The sequence below is a fragment of the Syngnathoides biaculeatus genome, chromosome 6 (genome assembly GCF_019802595.1).
Source record: "Syngnathoides biaculeatus isolate LvHL_M chromosome 6, ASM1980259v1, whole genome shotgun sequence".
Taxonomy (NCBI): Eukaryota; Metazoa; Chordata; class Actinopteri; order Syngnathiformes; family Syngnathidae; genus Syngnathoides; species Syngnathoides biaculeatus.
This window is the reverse complement of record NC_084645.1, coordinates 6,229,006-6,249,214: the sequence shown is the minus strand read 5'-3', so window position 1 is coordinate 6,249,214 and position 20,209 is coordinate 6,229,006. Positions and strand designations below refer to the sequence as shown.

The window sequence follows — 20,209 nt, the reverse complement described above, 5'->3', positions numbered from 1 at the left end:
AGGATTGTTGATGGGCACCCATTAAAAATTGTTTTTTTTGAAATGGTTTTCTATTATGAAAAGGAATGACCTGATAATCGCTGGTATTTAAATAGAGCTTGTGCACCTTCATCATAAAATCACGTGACTTTTGTTTATATTGTCATATTGTTGGTCTAACAAAGCATTGTTCAATGCTAAATCGGTTGGAGACGCCACGAAAATATGTCTTATAGCACGACACCCAGAGTCTTGTCCAATACCATTAGACATTTAGAAGGTGAAAATAAATGAAGGTACGTGGAAAAATTAGATAAACCTGGCATAGAGGACCCGTATTTAATGATGTTGATGTTTTCGCCAATAAGAGATTGGACTGTTAATTTGCTTCCGCTTGTCTTGGATAACTGGATCTACACGTGTATCTGGTGAGTAAGTCAGCGAAATTTACATGGAAAAGTTTGAAAGCGTATAAAAGTCTGGAAGCATATAAATACTTTGTTGCTGGTGTCAGGTTTAAACAGCTGAGGACATTTAAAGTAAAATTATGAAGGAAGGAAGACAAGAGGAACTTTTGGCTCGCTTGGAGAACTTGGGATGTGTCTCTTTCACAATCTCCAACCCGTACTTATCACATCTCCACGTCTCCACTTTTTTATTCCTTAGCGTGGTCCGCATCTTACAAAGCAAATTGTGACAAACAACGCAACCGTGACAAAAATAGTCCATGTGAGTCTTTGCGATGTCTTCACCATCCTCTGGATATCATCAGTGTTGGATCACCCTTACCTTTTCTAATGTTGCTCTAGGAGAAAGGGTCGTAGCTGTTACCTCTGTACTTTTCACAAAGCATCAAAGTGAACCATGGATTACCAGAGATGTAGACCCAGAGGAAAAAGCCCCAACATGAATTTGCTCCTTCATTATTTTCATCCATCACCAAAGTGTCCCAACTCGTGTGCATTCAGATTATTCATCATATACCACTTAATTTGACTAAACACTGCTCCTTGGTCCCCTATCTGTCGGACTTGACCATGGGATTATTATAAAATAAATTTTGGATCATCATCGCATGCATGAGAACCCAATTGTGAATCATTTAGGTTTTGGATTGCCGTAGGTTTTTCGTGCATGGCATGACAACATTACGACACCCTACAGATATCTCAAAAGCAGGAAAAATGTTGTGATGGTTATGACCACTCCACAGCATCCCATTTCGGGACCTAACCACTTTAGGGTAGGTATTTCATCGAGGTATTCCTATAGGTTCAGTGTCTTTAAATTTCTTCATTGGCCGTCAGCTATTTTGAGATACTATAAATCTCCACCCAGCTTGTTAAAAAGTCTTTAGCTCACCTCCCCAATCGGATCCTAGACTGAAATTACCTTTGTGGAATGTGCCAAATGAATCCAAGTCAACCTAATTTTTACAGCTGTGAGTGTTCAACCAAAACCATTCAACAAAACCAGAAATGGACATTTCCACTTAGGAAAATACCAGTGCTTCTTTTTGCTCCTCACCAGGATCCAGTCTCCTGGTTCCAACAATGTGATATCCTGCTGATGTTGATAAGTCGGAATGCTCTGTTGGAAAGAGTTCTACCCATTTTGACAATGCATCGATTATGACCAAGCAATACTTTTTTTTCATATTGTGTCAGGTAAATTAAATTTGAAGTAATAAGGAGAGAATACCTGTTTTCTGTTACTTGAGCTCAAAGAGGACAAAGGAGAGTCAGGTACAATTCTTGAATGTTCTAAAGCAGTCTTCCTTGAAACCTCTCTTTTTATTAGATTTAAGAGGTCCCTACCAATGGTGACAAATCTAAAGGGTAGGGGTGAGCAAAAACGTGTTTGTGTGACTATGTGTCTGCATGTTGTTGGAAAGTTATGATATGTAAACTAACAAATATGTACAATAACGACATACGTGCTGAGCAAATCGTTCTTTGCAACCAGAAGCATTCTCTTTATTGCAGCAAATGTGTGATAAACATACATTTTGATTAATAAATCTCACTTTGGTTTAATTCAATAAAGTTCATGTTTATTTTAATTTTTGTTTTTATTTGTGAGTATAATATTAATGTTACCTGTCCTCCCATTTTTGTGAGTATAATATGAATGTTACCTGTCCTCCCATTATCCCTCCTGTTGAAACATACGTTAGCTCATGACTCAATTTAGACTAGTTAATTTGGTGCAACTGGTTTATTGTTTGGTCATACATAGATGTTGTGTTAGGGTTTTTTTTTTTCATACATCCTGTTCCATTTTTTGACTCTTTTGCTGAGTTTCTCATAATGTATTCAATTCTAGATTTGTAGTTGTATCAACGTCATAATTTGAGGTGGGTTTTTTTTGTTTTTTTTCCATGCGGCTTCCTTGATTATTTTATCAGCAAAGCATTTCCCAATGAATTCATATTTTTTGTTTAGTGTCTGTGTGACACATTTGGAAACAGCAACAGTTTTTTGCAGTTGTTTCATTTAGTAATTGAACTAACAATTTTGCATACATTGCCTGTGGATGAAATTATCTGCGTTTTGTTTTTTTCTTCAGTATTGCATAAAAATATGAACCGTTGCAAATGCATATTGGTTGTCTGTATAAATCGTTAAATTTTTCTTTCATTAGTTTACATGCCTCAGTTAGTGTTAGTTGTATTGTTTTTGCAGAAAATGCTACAGAATATTCTGATTTGGTTTTCCCAAATACAAACACAGTATTTCCTATTGGCAATCGCTGGTCTTTCATGTCACATCTGCTTTATTTATTTTAAAAAAAATTCTTTCCCAATTTTTGACAATCATGTTTTATTCCATCTCCTGGAAATGGCAACATTTTCTGGATTAAGAGTTGTACATATTTCTATTTTGATAGAAATGTCATGTTTCGCAGAAGGTGAAACAAAACAGTTAATGCACTTATTTCTATGAAGTCAAAAAGTGACCTTAGAAAGTCAGAATCTTATCACAATTTGGCAAAATCAAGACCGCGCTTGTCACCAATGCTTGCTTTATGTTGCAAAATGCTTTTTTCACTTCTGCCCTCCATCCAACAATGGTGTCATTTTTAAGTCTTCCTTATTGCATCATTTTGTGTAATGGAGTTGTTAATTTGGTACCCAAATTCAGCATTAGTCAGTCCCAAATATGATAAATTGTTGAATTGTTTGTGGCTTTCGAGTTTGTAAAATGTTTAACCCGTTTTTGGCAAATTTGGAGTTTCTTTTTGCTTTGTGCCCGTCCTCAGCCAGATGCTTTAAAAGAGCCACTGTCTTTCACGTTTCCTTATCACGGGATGCTATCGTTCCATATTTAAATAAACCATGGAGTTGAAATTTTGACTCAAAATGTGAATGCAAACCAAATTTGGCATTTTTACCCACCGGGGTTGAAAGAAATGCATTACTTATATCTATTATCTATCACCTGACTGCCTGCCCGATCCCCAACCTTGGAATAATAAATATTTTTCCCGAATTACCTCGGTGTCTCCCGTGTACTCCTGCATTTGGGGCCTACCTCCGTTCCGATGGGTCGTGACAGAATGATCTGGCCAAAACAGGACACAACAGGATCGCATCGCCGGGACCGACGCAAGGTAGACCGACTTCTGGAGGACCAAGCCTGTCCGATCTGGGTAGGCTCCATGACATTCTCCGATTCCGTGTCACACGCTCCGCCGGCAAGCTATGAATACGTCCCGACCACGACCCGTCCAGCACCTCACATTCTGTTGGACTCTGATTTTTCGGACTACGAGGAGGACCGTGATTTATATGACCGGCTGCCTGACTACGACTCGGATTATTTCGACTATGAATCTCTTTGTCCGATCTTTAATCCCATTCAGTTTGTTTCACCTCCCCGCGTTTCCAGCTCCCAAGCGTTTTCGCCCGGTAGGTCCGAGTCCTCCAACCCGTTTGAAGGAACTCGTTTGGCCATCTACCTGGGTCCTCCGAGAGGCGGCCAGAGGATAGGTCCAGGCCGGGTGCCCCCGTGTGCCTCCTGCTGCGCAGCAACAAAGACGTCGGCCTCGTCCACCCACTCCTCACCGGCAACGGTTAAACCTTCAGACCCGCAGCTGGTGGTGAAGCTTCCAGCCCAGAGGGAGGAGGGGTCCGCCAATTCACGAGGTGTTCTACCGTGAAATGCGGGCGGAGATAGAGCAGCAGAGCGCCGAACTGGCGGCTCTCACGGCCCAGATCCGGCAAGGATTGAAGAACCAGCCGAGCTACGCTGACGTCACGTGGCAGTGGCAACTGATCCGCTACCAAGCCAAGCGCATGTTGCAGTGGGAACGGATCTGCCACCTCGCCATCCCCACGTTGAAGTTTTGACGGACTCGTTACTGTCTTGTGCTCACGTGGCAGTGGCAACGGATCCACTACCAAGCAAGGCTCATGTCGCTGTCGAGACACACCCACGTTGCAGTTTCGACTGACTCGTTACTGACTTATGCTCACGCGGTGGTGATGCCGCCTCGTGTTGCCATCCAGGAGGTGGCGTCGGTTCCCCTGCCGCCTCACGTTGCCATCCAGGAGGTGGTGGCATTGGCTTCTTCTATCTTACACCTCACTTACAAAGATTCAGTATTAAAGATGTCCAACACAAATTATAAAAGAAAACAACAGTGGGAGGTGATAAAATGGAGTAGCTGGAAAGTGTTGGCCTTAGAGTTCTGAGGATCAGTGTTCAAATCCCAGTCTCCCCCTGTGTGGAGTTCACATCTTCTCCCTGTTCCTGGGTGGGTTTTATTTGGGCACTCCAGTTTCCTCGCACATCCTGAAAGCATGCATCATTATTGGACACTCTAAATTGTCCCTCGGTGTGATTATGAGTGCAATTGTTTGTCTCTGTGTGCCCTGCGATTGGCTGGTAACCAGTTCAGGGTATACCCTGCCTCTTGCCCGTTGACAGCTGGGAAAGGCCCCATCACTCCTGCGACCCTTTTGAGGATGGGTGGACAACAGTAGGAAAGGAAGCCTCATTTATTTAGTTTATTTCTCTTGATCTTAACAATGTTCTCCTGTGCACTCCATGTGGTGTACCAAATATATCTCCAAATAACTGTTACATCCATCCATCCATTTTCTTAGCCGTTTATCCTCACAAGGGTCGCGGGAGTGTAAGCGCTAACCCAGCTATCTATGGGCAGGGGGCAGGGTACACCTTGAATTGGTTGCCAGTCAGTCACAGGGCAAGTCATCACTGAGCGGGAATCAATCCCAAGCTGCCCGCACCAAAGTCAGGCATGTATACCCCTACACCATCAGTGTCCAGCTGTTATATTTGTTGGGTTTAAATTTATTGTTCTCTCAGCGCATGGTAAATATACATATATTTTCTGAGCCACTTATCCTCACAAGGGTCACAGGAGTGCTGGAGCCAATTCCAGCTGTCACCTGGCAGGAGGCAGGGAACACCCTGAACTGGTTGCCAGCCAATAGCAGGGCACATGGAGACAGACAACAGTTATATTCAATGTTACCATTAGGCTGCGCAATTGCGGACTTGTAGCGCACACTCGGTGCACATGAAAACCGATCCAGCGCAGTGAACCACAGCCTTTTTTTTTTTTAAACACGGCAGCACATGGTCTCGAACAAGCTGCTCCTCGCCACACCTCTACTTCCTTCCTTTCCTTTATCTGACACCGCCCACCTCCCGCTCTTAAAGGGGTACACTCATAATAACCAACATCACCCACCACCGGTGCTTTAGTTAGAAACACAGTCTGGGCAACTGAGAGCAAAGAGAGTTAGACATGCTGCTTGTGTTTACTCTTGATAATAATGGTAAAAGTAAAAAAAAAAAAAAAAAGTGCTGTTGCTTTAATGAATGTCGAGGTATGTGAATAATAAAAGAAAAAGTGGTGAAAGTCGAAAGGATTTTCTCTTTTCTGACTAAAAAACGGTCTGGTCTGAAGCCAAAGTAGAAAGTGCAGGATGAGATGGTGTGTAATGTTAAAATTCCACCTTGGCCCAGCCTGATCGAGGATGGAAGCACAGACAATACAGTGCACAAAAAGTTAATTCTGTATTTTAAAAATAGGAGACCTCATAACATTCACCTTAAAACTGTTTGGTAGCATCTTTCAGCTTTCAACATGCATTGCTAAAGATATTCTGCAAGCAATAATTCAGTTTTACACCAAGAAAAACAGACGGGGATATTATTATGGGTTATAAATAAATAAATGAAACAAAGTTGGAGGCGACATTTCAGATTTACAGTTTTTAGTTGGCTTGGTGTGGTTAGCAATGTATTTTTTTTTCGTTTGTTGACATTTTCATTGCAAGTTTGCAAAAACACGAATAAAATTGTTCTAAAAAAATTCTAATGGTATTGTAAATGCTGTAATCTGAATCTTTTAATGAGGCATGTAACTTCAATGGATAACACCAATCTGACCACAGTGCATACGCCTGATGTTGCTCACAGTGGTCAAAGGGAGCGCTCACGGGCTTAGCGTGTTTGCTCAGACACGTCAAAAATTAGAGGGAACGTTGATTGTGCTCATAATCACACCTGTGGGAAATTTAGAGTCTCCATTGAATGCATGTTTTTGGGATCTGGGGGGAAGCCATAGTGTCCATAGAAAAGGCATGGGATGGGGAGAACATGCAAACTCCACAGAGGTGGGGCCAGGATTTGAACCCCGGTCCTCAGAACTGTGAGGCCAATGATCTACAGCTGAACCACTGTGCTGCCTATATACAGTATATATAATTCATCTGTTTATGTATGCTTTCCACTTTAGATGATGTGTTGGTGAGGGATGCTGGCGAATGTGTGATCTGTCTTGAGGAACTGCAACAAGGAGACACCATAGCCAGACTGCCGTGCCTCTGTATCTACCACAAAAGGTGATGATGAGCGGTACCTACAAAATGTATTTTTGTGTGATTTTTTTTTTTATATGTATGCAACTTGGGTAAAATGTGCAGACTGTAGTTGTGTGGGGACAACACTGGGTAGCAGCACCGATCGGAAACGCCACCAGGGAGGGGAAAAAGAGGAAGCGGAAACCCCCGGAGATCATAATTTGAGACACTGGCGATGAGCAGCCGGTCACTTTTGTGTGGTCTTCTGACTTGTTTTTTTTTCTTTCAAAGACCATTACAAGTATCTAAAAATTAATCTGTATGCGGATCTCAGTTGGGACCCGCAAAAGATGCAAAGACAAACAACTCAACTGATATTAGATCAATTACGTTTTGATTTGACTGTTCAGGCTCGCTTGATATCATTTTGGCTGTGGCCCCTGAACTATGATAAATGTGACATCCCTGCCTGTCCTATGTGCTGTATGTTCTAATACAAAGTTACACAGCAGTGGAAGAAAATTATGTTACTTAAAGAACAGTCTTATAAGGTTATATTTTATACAGTAATTTACAGTTGTCATCTATTAGCAAGACTTTTGACATGTTTAACATTTGTTATTGCTACTGTTATGGTGCTCCTTTTCACTTGATCATCTTTAAGATATTAGTACATCTTGATTACGTGTTGTATGCATATGTGTTATAATATGTTTTGAGAGTAAATGTAGACGCCAGTATCAACTTTACTTGTGGCTTCCAATGCATTGTGCATACATCTTCCTACGATTTTGGTACTCCTTAATGAGCTGTAACTATGAGCAAGTTTATGGAATTAAGCATTTCACAGAATCTGTGGCAGTATTTGTGTGTTTGCAGCTGTATAGACTCGTGGTTCGAGATCAACCGGTCCTGCCCCGAACACCCTTCTGACTGACTGACCACTGGTCCACTAACAGTACTGTTCAAGGTGAGGCAACACGTGTGCGTACTGTGAATACATAGGGCAACGCTGTGCGTTCCCCAAACATATCGGCGGACTTTATTTACCACATTATATAAAGGTTTCTTTCACCTGTTCTAATTGCTCTATTAATCATATATCAAAGCAATTCAAGAGAAATTAATCAGAACCCATTCTTCATGCTTATTAGGTCATGTGTCATGTTTCTTAAATCCCCCCACTCCACAACTTTATAATTTGCAATTGGTGTTCAAAGTTAGTCTTCGATGTACCTATTAAACACTCATTATTACACTTTGTGGTAAGCTTGGAGTTAATAGATCACATCACACAATATCATTTCTGTTCCCAGAGACATAATTTGGAAAACCTTTTATTCACTTCGCCTGTACTGAATATATTATATACTTAAACATTTTTTTCCTCCAATAACCACTGTGGAGCCCTGAAATAATCAATTTTCTGAGCTGCTTACCCTCATTGTGGGAGCGTTGGAACCAATTCCAGCTGTCGTCGGGCAGGAGGTGGGGTCTACCCTGAAGTGGTTACTAGCCAATCACAGGGCACATGGAGACAGAAAACAGTCACACTCAAGTCTCCAATTAATGTTGCATGTTTTGGGGACGTGGGAGGAAACCGGAGTGCCTGGAGAAAACCCACACATGCACGGGGAGAACATGCAAACTCCACACAGGCGGGGTTGGGGTTTGAACCCTAGTCCTCAGAACTGTGAGGCCATTTGCTCCACCATGCCACCAACAGTAGTAATGACAAATTTTATTTATAGAGTTTGTTTCAAGATATCTTAGTCATAGTAGCAGTGCCATTAGTAGTTAGGCTACTGGATTAATCTAATTATTAGGATCTGTTTCAATAGGGCATGAGAAATGACAAACATACGGACTCTGATCAGACGGGCTAGCAAGGTAATATTATTTTTATTAAAATTTTAATAATTAAATTAGGGACCATGTCATTTGCTTTGAAAGCGAGATAAACAAATGAACACTATTGATTACAAAGCTACAAAACCCCACTTAAGAGCAGTGGTATAAAAATGTTTTTTATCCTCTGCTATGTTGTTCTATCAACCTTCATTTATGAAATTGTTTTCTTTTATGTGTTTTGAATGTGTTTATCTCCACACTTTTTCTCTGTCCCTAGGATGGCTCAAGGTCATCCGAGGGATATCTGGACACAAGGTGCAACCAAATCAGAAGAAACCATCAAAATATGAATATCAAAATCAAAATGTTACCCTTAGAAAATAACTACTTGAAATCAAAGCCAACCAAAATATTTGCCATTTGCTCATCATGAGACCTTCCTTTCTGCCAGAGACCTAATATCAGCAAACATACTGAAGACACCCCCAACAGTCCTTCAAAAGGCTTCACCTGTCTCATCTCCCTCTGCAAACTTGTATGTGGCCAGTAGCCTCCATCATATGTGCAGGCCCTCCTTCGTCAGGATCGAGTTCTCCCAGTAATTTGTTGCTAGCCCTCCCAATGGCCTTAACTTGGGAACAGAGAGGAAACAGATGGACAAAAAAGACGACTTGAGTACAAAGGAGGAAGGAATCAAATCCCACCAGGAAGAGGGAACAGGAGTACAAGGAAAACCAGTTTGAATCAAGAAGAAAAGAGTAACTTTTTCAATATTCAGTGAGCCACTTGTCTGTCATCTCCTCAATGACATCATAACATTTCAGACTAAAGTCTGCTGCCATTTGATTTTTCCCTCTCTCCTTCTTCACTCTTTCTGGTCAGTTTGGTAAATACTGTAATGACGTGAATGCTCCTTGTATACTGAACTAAAGAGATCTGATGTGGAGAAATGTCAACAGAATAAATGGAGCCAGGATGGAGGCTAGGTCTGCCCGAGGATCAGTCTGAGCATGCTCTGTTCCCATTTGAGGGAGGATAAGAAAGTCCAGCAATGAAGTACACTCTCTGACTGGGTAATATTTTTGGAGTATTGTAATGTCAGGCTTTTGTGCATGTGTGAGTGAGTGTGAGGTCGGAGGCTAACTGGAAAAGTGCTCTGTGTGCCTGTGTTTTGGTTTGCATTTTCAAATGTTTACAGCCTAGATGTTAATATTGCCCATCTGTGACTGGCAGTCCTCCCTTTACTTTACTGATGTTTACAGCTACTGAGAAGCTATGTGGCTTATTGTACACATTGCAAATGTACCTCTTTTCGTTTGTTTCTTTTTTTAGATGAGCCTGATTTTTCATATGGCAGTTTCTTTGTGAAAGCCTCAAGAGTATGAGTGTCTCGATGTGTGTCACTTTTTGTTAGTATGATTCACAGTGGACGACTAGCTAGCACTTCTGCCTCACTGTACTGAGGACTTGGGTTAAAATCCAGACTCCCTGTGTGGATGGAGTTTGCATGTTTTTCCTCCGCCCGCATGGGTGCTCCAGTTTCCTCTCACATTCCGAAAACATCCATGGTGTGTTAATTAAAAACTCTAAATTGTCCGCAGGTGTGAATGTGAGTGAAAATGTTTGTTTGTTTATATGTGCCCTGCGATTGCCTGGTGACCAGTTCAGGGAGTACCCTGCCTCATGTCCGATGACAGCTGAGACCCAACTGAAGATAAGTGGTTCAGAAAATGGATGGACAGATGTATTCATTTTGATCTGTGCTACTGTTCCTGTTAGCATAGGTCAGGCCAAGGTGGAAATGCGAGCTACTTGAACCCAAACATAGATTCTGTGGTCCCATCTTAGATCTACTTATAGGGGCTTATTTACTTATTTGTTTAGTATTACTGTCATGTGAGATGTTACTCACTCTTCAGAATGCAAAGAGCTGCTTTATGAAGACTACTACAAAAGAAGACATAAACAAAGCTACTGTAAACAAATGGTGGAATAAATTGTGCTAGATGACACTGTTGTTTGATTCATATACCCTGACTTTCTCAGTAAATATCTTATTTATTTACATGCTGAAATTGTTAACACTGCCATATAAGCAGACATTGAATAATATGTGACAAGTGGAACGAACACAGAAGTGAATACAGGGGATTCCTGATGGCAGCTACCCTAATGTATCATAGTATTTAACATTAATTTCCATCTAAATGTACATTTTTTTTAAATAACCGCAGTAAACCACATCGCATTGAACTACAAGTGATGTATGTACTCATCCTAAATGTTGATGACACATGATAGAGACAGTGACAAATGTGCAGAGATTATTTTTCCCTGGGAGTTTAGTCTCTGGAATAAATTGCTGATGTGAAGTTTTGCATGACTTTGGACATACAGTGGAACCTCTGAGTTTTATTTTTATTTTAATTTGTTCTTGTGAAGAATTCAGTCTGATTTGTTCAACCTCCAAAACATATTTTCCATAGGAAATTATGTAAATGCGGCATGGTGGAGCAGCTGTAGAACATTGGCCTCACACTTCAGAGGACCTGGGTTGAATTCCCGGCACCGCCTGTGTGGACTTTGCATGTTTTCTCCAACCACTCCAGTTTCCTCACACATCCCAAAAACATGCATAAAATGGACACTCAAAATTGCCCCAAGGTGTGATTGTGAGTGTGATTGTTGTCTCCATGTGCCCTGTGATTTGGTGGCAACCAGTTCAGGGTGCACCCTTCCTCCTGCCCGATCACAGCTGGGATTGGCTTCAGCACTTCCACAACCCTCGAGAGGATAAGCGGGTCAGAAAGTGATACATGGATGGATGATTCACAGGTCATAAGGTGGTGTGATGTAGAGTAGCAAGATGATCATGAACATGATCTCAAATAAGACTGAGACAAAGAAATAAATTAATTTATAATGGACAGTGACAGTAGGACATCGCTACCGAGGACAAACAAAAATGTGAAACATGGAGTTGATTCTAAATGAATAAACTTACAATATATTGTATGAACCAAAGCAGAATCAAGTCAAATACAAAGCTAGTCACCACAGAGAGAAAATTAAAACTCAAACAATGCCACTACCAACTTGAGTAAGGAATAATATTGAATATACACCTCTGAAAAATATGAGACCAAAAAACTGGACCTCTTGGCAGTTTTTCATTTCCTGCAGATAAATTCTGTCAACAATTTCAAATATTTATATTTCAGATGTGTTAGTTGTCAGCAGTTTAGAGAAGAAAACAAAAATGTCCAATTTAACCCTGTTTGTCAAATTATACCTATAAATAACAAACCACTGAACAATCCCCTAGCGCACACAGCGTGTAACTAAAGTCAAACGAACGTCCATTGAGGGTCATTCAAGCGTTTCCCGAACCTCCATGCATATGGGTATATAAACAGATGCTTTGTAAGCAAGGTCCATTTAATTTAAGCTACAGTAGAGAGCACCTACTATGGAAGATCCAGAAAGACTAAGGAGGCTATATGTTCTTGCTATAGCCCAGCATGAAGTAGATGTACTGAACTTGAACATAGCTGAACACATCGAGGGACCTCGCTCGCAGAGAAGAAGACCCCGACGAAGACGACACCGCTGGATTAAATCATGGATATTAAGGCGTCAAGATTTTTATCTGTACGACCAATTTATGGTTGAGCTTCGCCGGGAAGTTCTTTCACGAACTTCATGCGCATACCACCTGATATGTTTGATGAGATTCTTGCACGTGTCAGAGGCAAATTGACGAAGCAGCACACCTTTTACCGAAAGCCCCTCGAACCTGGCCTGAAACTGGCGGTAACACTGCAACATTTGGCCTCTGGATCTAAGTATGCTGACATGAAGTTTGGGTGGCGCGTTCCATCGAACACAATCTCGGTCCTTGTCCATGAAGTGTGCCGGGCGATAATTGACGAGTATCTGGATGAAATTTTGACACCCAACCAATCCCCCCCCCCCCCCCAATACCCCCCCCCCCCCCCAAACCCCCTCCTTGACGGCAAACATGTGGCCTGCAGATGCCCTAACTCTTCCGGATCAACCAACTACAACTACAAAGGATTCTATTCTGTGGTAATTCTGGCCCTACTGGACGCAGATTACAAATTCATCTGGGCGGATGTTGGTGGTAAGTGTTGTTTCACATAATGTCTTCAGTGGATGAATTAATTATTTAATTAATTGAATTAAATTATGTGTTTTTGTGTTACTATTTGTACTGCATGTTTGGGTTGATGTAATTTGTGTTTTTCAGGGAAAGGAGCAGCGTCCGATGCACAAATCTATAACGGGTCCGGCCTGAAAGAGTGCATCGATGATGGCGCCATTGGCTTCCCGCCAGCTGAACCCCTGCCCAACGACAACGACGATGTGCCGTCCTACCTAATTGGTGACGACGTGTTCGCCTTGCGGTCTAACATGATGAAGCCGTATATGCACCGTGGTATGATCGATGACGAGAGGGTTTTTAACTACAGGCTGTCAAGGGCACGTCGTGTGGTCACTGAAATAATAACAGCAAATCAACCTGATATAAAACAATTAAAGAAAATGATAATCATAATTACACTTTAATACAAATGCTCGGCCTCATCCAGCACCCCTGAGTTTTAACCTAGATCACCTTCAACTGTATTTAAACAATAATAATAGGAAATTAACAATTGCCTTTCACTTGGTATTCCAAATATCGTAGTATAGTCAGTATTTCTGATTATTTGACTCACAGCTCTTGAATTATGGACATGTAGGCAGAGTCCGCGGAGTTGAACACTGAAATGTACATAAATTCCATTATTACATTCAGTGCAATTACTTGAAGAATTTTCCCAAATTTAAACGTAAATACTAACTTTGTGAACATGTCCCTGAGGGACTTGAACCAGGTCCACAAGTGGTCCATGCTGATCTGTAGTTCTGTGGCTTTGGTCTCGAGTATCCGTTGCCTCTTCGCCTTGTTCCTGTAATCTGTTTTAAATGAGTTCCACAGCAGTTCGTTTTCGCGGAAAAACTCCACCAGACTATCCTCAACAGCCTGGTCCAGGATCCTGCAATCCTTTCTCTTCTTCTTTTGTCTCTTTGTCGGACCGTCCTCACTGGGGTTTTCAAGGTGTTTAGGGTCCCCGGGGAGTGTCACATGGTGAGTGACTTCGCGGACGTGCTCTTCCTCCTGCTGTTGTTTTTCCTCCAAACACATTGCTTGTGATGAAAGAGGCTTAGCATTCTTACTAGGAGCGCTAGTTGCTGAAGTCCGCACCCCACCTTTTTTTCGTGTAGGCGGCACGATGCTGACTGTTCAAACTCAAGAGAACAACTGAAGTGAGTTTGAAATTTCCAACGTTTTCGTTCCCATTCCACTGTAAGAATTACACGCCAGCAAAATGCTATTCTGTCGTTATTCACCCATTGGTCACATGCTCACCACGCTCGTCTTACGTTGACAAATCACTCGTCGCGCGCCAATGACATGTTAGTACACGCTAATGGTATTTAGGGGTATCTTATTTGGTCGCTGTTACACGCTTCTCATGCGTTAGACACATGTTAAGTCATGCGTTAGACACACGTTAATCACACGCCAGATGTGTCATCCGCGTTTGAGAACGCTGAAAAATAGAACGATTGAAATGTTCAGAGGATGTTGACCAGAACATCATGGTGTGACGGAGCCTTAATACAGTGAAGTCATCCTGTCCCATGTGCAGAAAAACACGCCCAAAGCATAATGCTACCACCCCCATGCTTTACAGTAGGGATAGTGTTCTTGGGATGGAACTCATCCTTCGTCTTCCTCCAAACACGGTTAGTGGAATTATGACCAAAAAGTCTGACCACAAAACTTTCTCCCATGATTCCTCTGTATCATCCAAATGGTCATTGGCAAATTTAAGATGGGCCTCGACATGCAGATTTGAGCAGGGAAACCTTCCGTGCCATGCATGATTTCAAACCATGACGTCTTAGTGTATTACCAACAGTCACTTTGGAAACAGTGGTCCCAACTCTTTTCAGGTCATTGACTAAGTCCTGTCGTGTAGTCCTGGGCTGATTCCTCACCTTTCTATTCTTTTCTCATTGAGACCCCACGAGGTGATATCTTGCATGGGGCTCCACTCCAATTGAGATTGACCGTCATGTTTAGCTTCTTCTATTTTCTAATGATTGTTCCAACAGTGGGCCTTTTTTCACTGCCAATTCTGTTTAGCAATTTCTCCGTCGCCCTTTCCAGCCGTGTTTTGTCTCTGGTGTCTTTGGACAGCTCTTTGGTCTTGGCCATGTTACAAGTTTGAGTCTTATTGATTGTATGGGGTGGATAGGACCATTAAAATATCATACATTTTGATTTCTGGATTTTTCTTTTTAGATTATCTCTCTCACAGTGAACATGCACCTACAATGAAAATTTCGGACCCCTCCATGATTTGTAAGTGGGAGAACTTGCAATGTAGCAGAGTCTTCAAATATGTATTTTCTTCACTGTAATTCATCCATCCATTTTCTCATCCGCTTATCCTCACAAGGGTCGCGGGAGTGCTCGAGCCTATCCCAGCTGTCAACGGGCAAAATGCGGGTACACCCTGAACTGGTTGCCAGGCAATCACAAGGTACATAGAGACAAACAGCTGGACTCACAATCACACCTAGGGGCAATTTAGAGTGTCCAATTAATTTTGCATGTTTTTGGGATGTGGGATGTGCCTGGAGAAAACCCACGCAGGCATGGGGACAACATGCAAACTCCACCCAGGCGGTGCCGGGATCGAACCCTGGACCTCAGAACTGTGCCTAAACCACCTGTGCCATCTAAATTAATTCAAATCTGGTTAAAAAGGGATATCATTACGGTTCCATATGTCCTAAATTATAAATATATGGATCTGGTGGCCCAGTTGCTCAGATGGAAATTGTACCCTGCATCATGCCCGTTGACAGCTGGGATAGGCTCCAGCGGCTAAGAAAATGGATGTATGGATGTATGGATCTCATAGACGGGACAAAAAAATCTTACCCAGCCGCTGTCATGATCCTGCCGCTCCAGCACAAGCTGTGCGGGTGCGCTAATTGGGAGGCACACACCTGTGCCTCATGCGGGCTGATCATCCCCCGTATATTTAGGACCCAGTGACAACTGGTCAGCCGCCAGTTCGTTGACCTTTATGTCCCGTTCCAGCACTCTCGTATCCTGTTTGAACCTGTGTGTACTGACTACTGCCTGCCCACTCATCTGCTTTCTTCGCCCGACGCCCATACAACCGCTGCTGCACTGGACTGCCTGCTCGATCCCCGACCTCGCCATACAATAAACGTGTCTCTTCTTGAACTACCTTGCGTCTTCCGAGTTCCTGCATTTGGGTCCAACCTCTCGTTCCGATGGGACGTGACAGAACGAACTGGCCATCACAGGACCCAGCAGGAAAGACCCGGCGTAGCCGGGACCGGCGCAAGGTAGACCGCCTGCCGGAGGACCAAGCCTGCCCAATCCGGGTAGGCTCCCTGATGTCCTCCACTTCCGTGTCTCACGCTCCGCCAGCGAGGTATGAATACGTCCCAAACACGACCCGCCCGGCTCCTCATATTCTTCTGGACTCTGACTTTTCGGAATATGAGGAGGACCGTGATTTGTATGCCCGGCTGCCTGAGTACGACTCCGACGACTTTGATTTTGAGTCTCGTTGCCCGGCTTTTGATCCCAGTCAGTTTGCCCCGCCTCCCCGCGTTTCCAGCACCCGAGCGACTTCGCCCGGTAGATCCAAGTGCACCTATCGGTACGAGGGAACCCGCTTGGCCATCTACCCGGGACCTCCGCGTGGCGGCCAGAGGAGACGCCCCGGCCGGGCGCTCCCTGGTGTCTCTCGCTGCGCGGCAACGAAGACACCGTCCTCCCACTCCTCGCCGGCAACGGTGAGACTGGCAGATCCGCAGCCTGTGGCGAAGCTTACAGCCCAGAGGGAGGAGGAGCCGCCAAACCACGAGGCGTTCTGTCGCGAAATGCGGGCGCAGATAGAGAGGCAGAGCGTGGAATTGGCGGCTCTCACGGCCCAGGTCCGGCAAGGATTGGCGAACAAGCCGAGCTACTCTGACGTCGCAACGGCGACGGACTCGCTGCTGATGCAGGCTCACGTGGCAGTTGGAACTGACCCGCTTCTGAGACACGCCCACGTGTCAGTTTCGACTGACTCTCCGCCTGCTCAGGTTCACGATGCCGTGGAAACCGACCCGCCCCCTTGTCAAGTGCACGCCACAGTGGGAACAGACTCGCCACCTCGCCAAGTGCACGTCGCAGTGGTGGCGGTTCCGAGCAGAGCTCACGCGGCAGTCGGAACTGACCCACTCCCGAGACACGCCCACGTGTCAGTTTCGACTGACTCTCCGCCTACTCAGGTTCACGTTGCCCTGGAAACGGATTCGCCACCGAGCCACGCCCACGTTGCCGTTTCTACGGATGCAGTGCAAGCTCACGTGGCAGTGGGGACCGACCCGATGCCGCCTCACGTTGCTGTCCAGGAGGTGGCGACGTCTCCACAGCCGCTTCTCGTCTGTGCTCTGGAGTGGCAGTGGCGACTGGTCCGCGGACGCTCCACACTCCTGCTCTGTCGGCGACCGGCCCGCGGTCGCTCCCCGTTCCTGCTCTGTCGGCGACGGGCACGCCCTCAGGTTCCTGTCCAGGAGGTGGCGACAGTTCCCCAGCCGCCTCACGCTCCCGTCCAGGAGGAGGTGGAGTTGGTGATGCTGCTGCCGCCTTCTCACGTTGCTGACCAGGAGGGGGCGGCGATGGCGCCGCCTTCTCACGTTGCTGACCACGAGGGGGTGGCGATGGCGCCGCCTTCTCACGTTGCTGACCAGGAGGGGGCGGCGATGGCGCCGCCTTCTCACGTTGCTGACCAGGAGGGGGCGGCGATGGCGCCGCCGTCTCAAGTTGCTGACCAGGAGGGGGCGGCGATGGCGCCGCCTTCTCAAGTTGCTGACCAGGAGGGGGCGGCGATGGCGCCGCCTTCTCAAGTTGCTGACTAGGAGGGGGCGGCGATGGCGCCGCCTTCTCAAGTTGCTGAGCAGCAGGAGCTGGGGAGTTCTGTGGAGCCACCCAGGAGCTGGAGAGACTTCGGGGTGGCGGTCATGGCTCTGGTCCTGCTCTCAATCATCTTCTTCACTCCTGAGTTCGCCCAGCCGCTTCAGGACCTGGCCTCGTTGGCGACCAATCACTGGTCGTTTCGCAACCACGGCGTGGGAGGTTTTCATCCAGAGCAGTTGCCTGCCTCGTTCTGGTTCCTGCCTCGCCGTTTGGTTCCTCACAGAGGTCGTCCGCCCGAATCGCCCCGTGGGGACCCTGGTGCTTGGCGTCCGGGTCGTCCTCCTGACCTGTCCACCCGGACGCCTCGTGTTTGGTGGCCTGGATGGTCACCAGTCTGGGGTTCAGGGGGGGGGCGTGCCCTCCTCCGGACCCTCTTCCACCCACCCCTGCCTGTGTTAATTGTGTGTGTTTTTTTTTTTTTTTCGTTAAGGGACGTCTGGGAGCCGTGCCTTTGAGGGGGGGTACTGTCATGATCCTGCCGCTCCTGCACAAGCTGTGCGGGTGCGCTAATTGGGAGGCACACACCTGTGCCTCATGCGGGCTGATCATCCCCCGTATATTTAGGACCCAGTGACAACTGGTCAGCCGCCAGTTCGTTGACCTTTATGTCCCGTTCCAGCACTCTCGTATCCTGTTTGAACCTGTGTGTACCGACTACTGCCTGCCCACTCATCTGCTTTCTTCGCCCGACGCCCATACAACCGCTGCTGCACTGGACTGCCTGCTCGATCCCCGACCTCGCCATACAATAAACGTGTCTCTTCTTGAACTACCTTGCGTCTTCCGAGTTCCTGCATATGGGTCCTACCTCTCGTTCCGATGGGACGTGACAGCCGCTACTTGATAACTACCCAACTGTAAAAATCTCATTCAAAATGATTCAGAAATTATATCCTACTATCGATCATATTGTTAAATTACGCAAAGTAGATATTGATGTGAAATGTACTTTTTGTTCTCTACGTGTTGAAACAGTTACTCATTTATTTTGGCACTTTTCCACCGTAAAAAAAATGTGGACTGAGATCTCTGACTTTATTACTCTCATGAACAGTGTATCCCATAGGTCATGTAATATTTACAACCTTTTTGACAATGTGATGCGAAAACCTCTCTAATTTAATAGTGTATTGAGGAGATTTTTGTCAACAGTTACGAATTTTCGGGAGCGCTGCCATTTTCGCGAGTCACATGATGTACGTGGACGTATGTGACGTGTACTTTGCCGTTCCAAAACCTTCAATTACATGGGACACCATTATGCCCAGCAGTGATTTCTCTGATTTATCTTCATCTGATAAAGACATAGCAATATCAGTTGATCGGGAAGATGGAGGAATACTTCCATACAGATTTGAACTTCCGCTGCCTGGAACCTCGGCTTGCGGCCGCCACCGGAGCTCGCTTGTCAGACCCCGCGTCATACTCGTCCAAAGAACAATCCGCGGCTGCCGGCCGGAGCTCCAGGGGCCCTTGTTTACGCACTTATGTCGCGCATAGGCCTCCGAGTAGTCAGACACAGCGTCACTCCACCCGAAGAACCATCCGAATATTCAACATTAATTACAGCCACAGGTCTTCCCGATCAACCGATACTGCTATTTCTTCATCAGATGAGGATAAATCAGAGACATCAGTGCTGGGCATTAATGGTGTCCCATGTAAACGAGCCTTTGTTGCGGCACGGCACACGTCACACGCCCACGTAGATCATGTTACTTGCGAAAATAGCAGCCCCCCTAAAAATTTGTAATTGTCGATAAAAATCTTCTCAAAACACTATTAAATGAGAGGATTTAACATCACATTGTCAAAATAGGGTATATATTATATGACCTATTGTATACACTGTTAATGCAAGCACTGGATTTCCTCTTTAAGTTACATTGGAGGGATGTGCTACCTGGGCTCACTGACTGTAAGTATAATAATGTGAAGTACAACAAAGTATAAATAATCTCAATATTGATGGCATAATGTCGCATTCATAAATGTAAATTTACTTGCAAATAATATCTTTTGCTGCTTTGCACAGTGAGCCAGTTATCCATCCATCCATGATCCAAACTGCTTATTGTCAGAGTCAGAGACCATCCCAGATAGTTTCGGGTGAAATGCGGACGACACCCTAAACTGGTCGCCAGTCAGTCGTATGGCAGATATCAATCCCAGATAGATACAAATGCAGGCATGCTACCACTACACAATCAGTGATTCATCTGTTCTATGAAATCCTCTCCGTCAAAGTCAAAACGCTATTAAGACCATCAATGAATGTGAACAGTTTAATATTCTTATATAAGCTCCCTCTGGTGTAAATTGGAAGGAAAATGATAGTACTTGCGTGAGTGGTGTGACTTTTAGTCCTAAAATAAAGTTTATTGGAAAAAATAAAACAAACGAAAAAAATCAACATGACGGATGTGACGTTGCGTAGGAACGAGCCAACCACCTTT

At 44.7% G+C, this 20,209-nt stretch overlaps 1 protein-coding gene across 3 annotated transcripts in view; it reads left to right on the top strand.

Annotated features, from left to right (window-relative positions):
• Positions 1 to 10,911, top strand: part of znrf1 (zinc and ring finger 1) — a 66,990-nt gene extending 56,079 nt beyond the window's left edge. For 2 of the 3 annotated variants that reach the window (XM_061823400.1, XM_061823398.1), the window contains exons 3-5: positions 6,754 to 6,859; positions 7,697 to 7,787; positions 8,946 to 10,911. In XM_061823400.1, coding sequence (XP_061679384.1) covers positions 6,754 to 6,859; positions 7,697 to 7,754 — 164 coding nt within the window. In that variant the 3' untranslated portion in view covers positions 7,755 to 7,787; positions 8,946 to 10,911. Of the gene's footprint in view, positions 1 to 6,753; positions 6,860 to 7,679; positions 7,788 to 8,945 lie in introns of those variants that run through there. The other variant, XM_061823401.1, reaches the window with a different exon arrangement.
• The last annotated feature ends 9,298 nt before the right edge of the window (positions 10,912 to 20,209 follow it).